We start from the raw sequence: 3,638 nt of genomic DNA, 5'->3' as shown, positions 1-3,638 counted from the left end.
CTCTTCAGTCCGTAAAATGAATAGTTTTCAGCAGGCAATTAAAGCTTCGAATGACAAACTGATCCTTTTGTCTCCATCAGGTAATCAGAAACTTGTTTGTTTTCGATTCAGGGGTGCCAGATAATACTGCACTGCCTCAGGTGGCACTTTCTGACACTGTTCTTCGATTGATATGTGCATTCTCTCCCCTGTGTTTTGGCACTATATTAGATATACATTTCACAACTTGTAGAAACACATTCGTATTATCCACACTGTTAACTGCTCCTGGCCTAGGTGCTGAAAACATTCCTCTTGTCTTTTGTAAGTATCAAAACATCTAACAGCATTTAAGATTGACCACAGTCACAGATATACAGATGTGCCGAGCTCAATGCATTATTTGTATTACAATCATTGTAATATTTGAGTTTGCTATCAGCTTGAGAGCTTTTCACTTCTCAAGTTTTGCAGTTTCCTTGGGATGAAAGCCAGCTCTATCCAGGCACACTGCTAAAGGACATTCTCACTTGATATTCTCCATGATCTAGGAGCTGTGGTAGAGCTGTGTTTGTCTCACCTTGTGATACAGACAAAGTGTGAAGAGCCCATAAGACCAGCAAACAATGCTTCTCTGCTCTGAATCTCAATGTACTGCTGTAATATTATACACAAAATCCCATTGCCAGCTTCCTCCCCTCATTTGCGTCAGTTTGAAAATTAGCACTTTTACTGCAGGACAAGTAAGATCTTGAGAAAGTCTGTTCTGCTCACTCATAAGGGCAAGCGTTGTTCCCAAGAAAACCAGCAGTTCATAAATATGTGTGATATATGTGAATTAAGGCTTGGAGCAGAATACCGGATACAAAGAATAACACCCTGTAGTGATGAATCCTTTCAGCGCTTGATTTAATACATTTTCCGTTTGAAAATCCTTCTCCTCGGTACAGGAACGATGAAGAGAACAGAATCCCAATAAGATGGACTGGCTGCAGGAAACAGATGGTTTATCCTTGTGCTAGGAGAAAAAGCCACACATAAACCAAACGAAACAGATGAAGCCTGGGTGTCCTACTGGATGGCAAGTTCCTCGAAATCAGAGAGCTGTTTCATTTGTTCGACTTGCATAGAATGCCTCCTCACTAGTTTCTTTTTGGACTTCAGGTCGCTTCTCTTTGGTGAGCTGGGTGCTACAGGAACTATGGACCTGACGCAGGTGGTGAGAGGGGAGGAGGGTTTGCTGCTTGCTCTGATGTCCGGGATGGGGGGGTTGGGGTTGATGTTCAGAGGTGGCAGGTATCCTGGGCGAGTGTGGGATATGTGGTCCAGCAACAGGGTCCCGGAACCACGTCTCTCCAGAAGACCTGGGGCCCTGCGGCGTGCCGTGCCTGGGGATGTGCTGGGAATGCTGTCTAAAGACTCCCGAGAGCTTGTGAGTAGTGTCAAGGGGGATGTGTTGTGTTTCCTCCTTTCCATGGGAACCTTGGCCGAATCCAGCGAGCCTGAGGCTGAGTCTGAGTACAACTGGGAGTCTGAATCGTAATGCTCGTTGCCCAGCCGCCTCCTGTACATTGTATCCCTTAAGCTGGCGGGACCGGAGGCAGAGTGACCAGTGTTGTCTTGTTCTGTGGGCACGGTGCTGCGCCGCGCCAAGGGTTGATGCTGGGCGTGTGATTTCTCATAAGATGTTTTCCGGGATGCTGGTGTCGAAGACGTCATCGAAGACTGGTCCCCCACTGTGGGAAAGGAAGATGGACCCTCTTTACTTTCTATGCTGTTGTGCCGCGACAAAGGCGCTCTCTTGGGGAGGGACAGCCCGTTCATGGCTCCCACCACCACATCCTCATCTGACATGGCCCTCTTATTCTCCTCATATGCCGCTGCTGCCGCTAGGACGGATGGCGCAATCAGTCCCCAGGGCTCTGACTGCAGTCGCTTTAGCTGGGGCAGTCGTGCTCGTTTCGGGTTGCAGAGCTTCCTGGTGGGGGAGACGGGCTCGGTGGGTAGTTTGGTGACCACACTGGGGGCAGTACTGCCACACCCCCCCGAGCGTTTGCTCTGGAAGCTGAATATGGACTCATGCTGCTTCTCGGTGGTAGGTGAGGGGGACGTTTTGAGGTCAATGTCGGAGGGGGAGGTGCAGAGTGCCGGGGAATAGCGCTCTTCCAGCTCGGGGGAGGGCGGAACATTCAGGTACTGCTTTGTGGTTTTGGTGCCAGAGGGAGACTTGTCAGTAGTGATGATGATGACCTCTTTGCCCTTGGCTTTGCAGGCATCCAGGAGGAGCCTTAGTGTCTCCTTATCATCTGCATTTATGGCGTAGACGAGCGCCGAGGCCCCTGAGCGGTCTTCCAAGCTGGGGTCGGCGCCGTTCACCAGCAGCAGGGCCACAACCTCGTGGCCAGCCCTCTCACTGCAGGCGTGCATCAGGGCCGTCCTGCCCATCTTGTCCTGGATGTTGGGATCAGCTTTGTTCTCTAGCAGGTACTTGGCCATTTTGACTTTGCTGACGCTCTGCTGGTCAGTGTGCTTGGACATACAGGCGATCATGAGTGGCGTCTCGCCTCTCTCGTTGCTCTCGTTGATATAGGCCCCCCCCTCCAGCAGCAGCCGGGTGAGTCTTAGCCTCCGCAGCCACACCGCCTTCAGCAGGGAGTTCCCGTCTGTCCGCAGCTCCATCATATCCCCCATGGTCTCTCTGTTTCAGCGCTGCACTCTCCTCCTCAGGCCAGAGTTACAGTGGTAACCTGCCAAGCACAAATCAGTCCGTTTAATTTAGATGAAATAAAGACGTGAAATATACTTCTGCATTCTATCACAATATTCATATGCAGATACATAGGGAATTACTTTTCGTGTGTTACTTTCCTTGTGGGTCATAGAATAACTACCTTAAAAAACCAGCATGAAATTGATAGATGTTTCCTCTTGGTGTCATAGAACAATTACACTGGTATACTGACAGAAACACAGCTCAAGCTGTTTTGCTCACTGCCACCTGATGGCACTCTTTGTGCAGGAAATAAATGTAGAAACTTAAGTTGACGAAGTAGCATTTTTTATGTATTTTATTTTTTCTGCATGTTATGTACAAATTAGTTTTGTAGAAATTAACAGCTGACAGAACGCGTACGTGCGCTTTGATGATCAGTCACTGTAACTGGGGGAAGAAACAACCGATTCAATTCGATCCAATTAATCCACAAATATAATTATTATATAAGTATTGTGTAAATTTAATTAAAAGAACAAACACCCATGTGTAAAGTCAAGAATAACGAACAATATATTTAGCCTATCAAATGGATGGAAAAAAAACCCACGGCTGTCTACCTTAATAACAGCTGTATATAGGTCTCTCTCTGGCTCTCTATTGTGTGTGTGTGTATGTTTGTGTGATATCATTATATCTGTATGCTGAGTGAATTCAGGAATGAGAATAGGAGATATGTATACATAAAGGGATTTTGTTAATTTACAGCAAACGACAAGGGTGGTTATGTATATATATATATATCGAGGATGATAAGGGAGTTTTCTACGTCTTGTTTTTCTTCTACTTCATCATCATCATCATTATGACCTTCAAGTAAACCGTTCAAAAGGTCTATCCAAATGAAAAAGTTAGTCCGGACTAATACCGATATTATTATTATTAT

At 46.7% G+C, this 3,638-nt stretch overlaps 1 protein-coding gene across 1 annotated transcript; it reads right to left on the bottom strand.

The window, feature by feature from the left end:
- On the bottom strand, positions 1-3,001 carry ankrd34c (ankyrin repeat domain 34C). Its single transcript, XM_066701887.1, has one exon. It carries the CDS (start codon positions 2,668-2,670, stop codon positions 1,051-1,053), a length of 1,620 nt encoding a protein of 539 aa, XP_066557984.1. The 5' UTR covers positions 2,671-3,001; the 3' UTR covers positions 1-1,050.
- Positions 3,002-3,638: the final 637 nt, after the last annotated feature.

The sequence above is a fragment of the Amia ocellicauda genome, chromosome 4, assembly GCF_036373705.1.
Source record: "Amia ocellicauda isolate fAmiCal2 chromosome 4, fAmiCal2.hap1, whole genome shotgun sequence".
Lineage (NCBI taxonomy): Eukaryota > Metazoa > Chordata > Actinopteri > Amiiformes > Amiidae > Amia > Amia ocellicauda.
Note: the sequence above shows the minus strand (reverse complement) of the source record. Positions and strands in the feature narration are given on the sequence as shown.

Excerpts from the sequence above, each read along its gene's own strand:
- ankrd34c (XM_066701887.1), bottom strand. The coding sequence starts at position 2,670 with ATGGGGGATATGATGGAGCTGCGGACAGACGGGAACTCCCTGCTGAAG.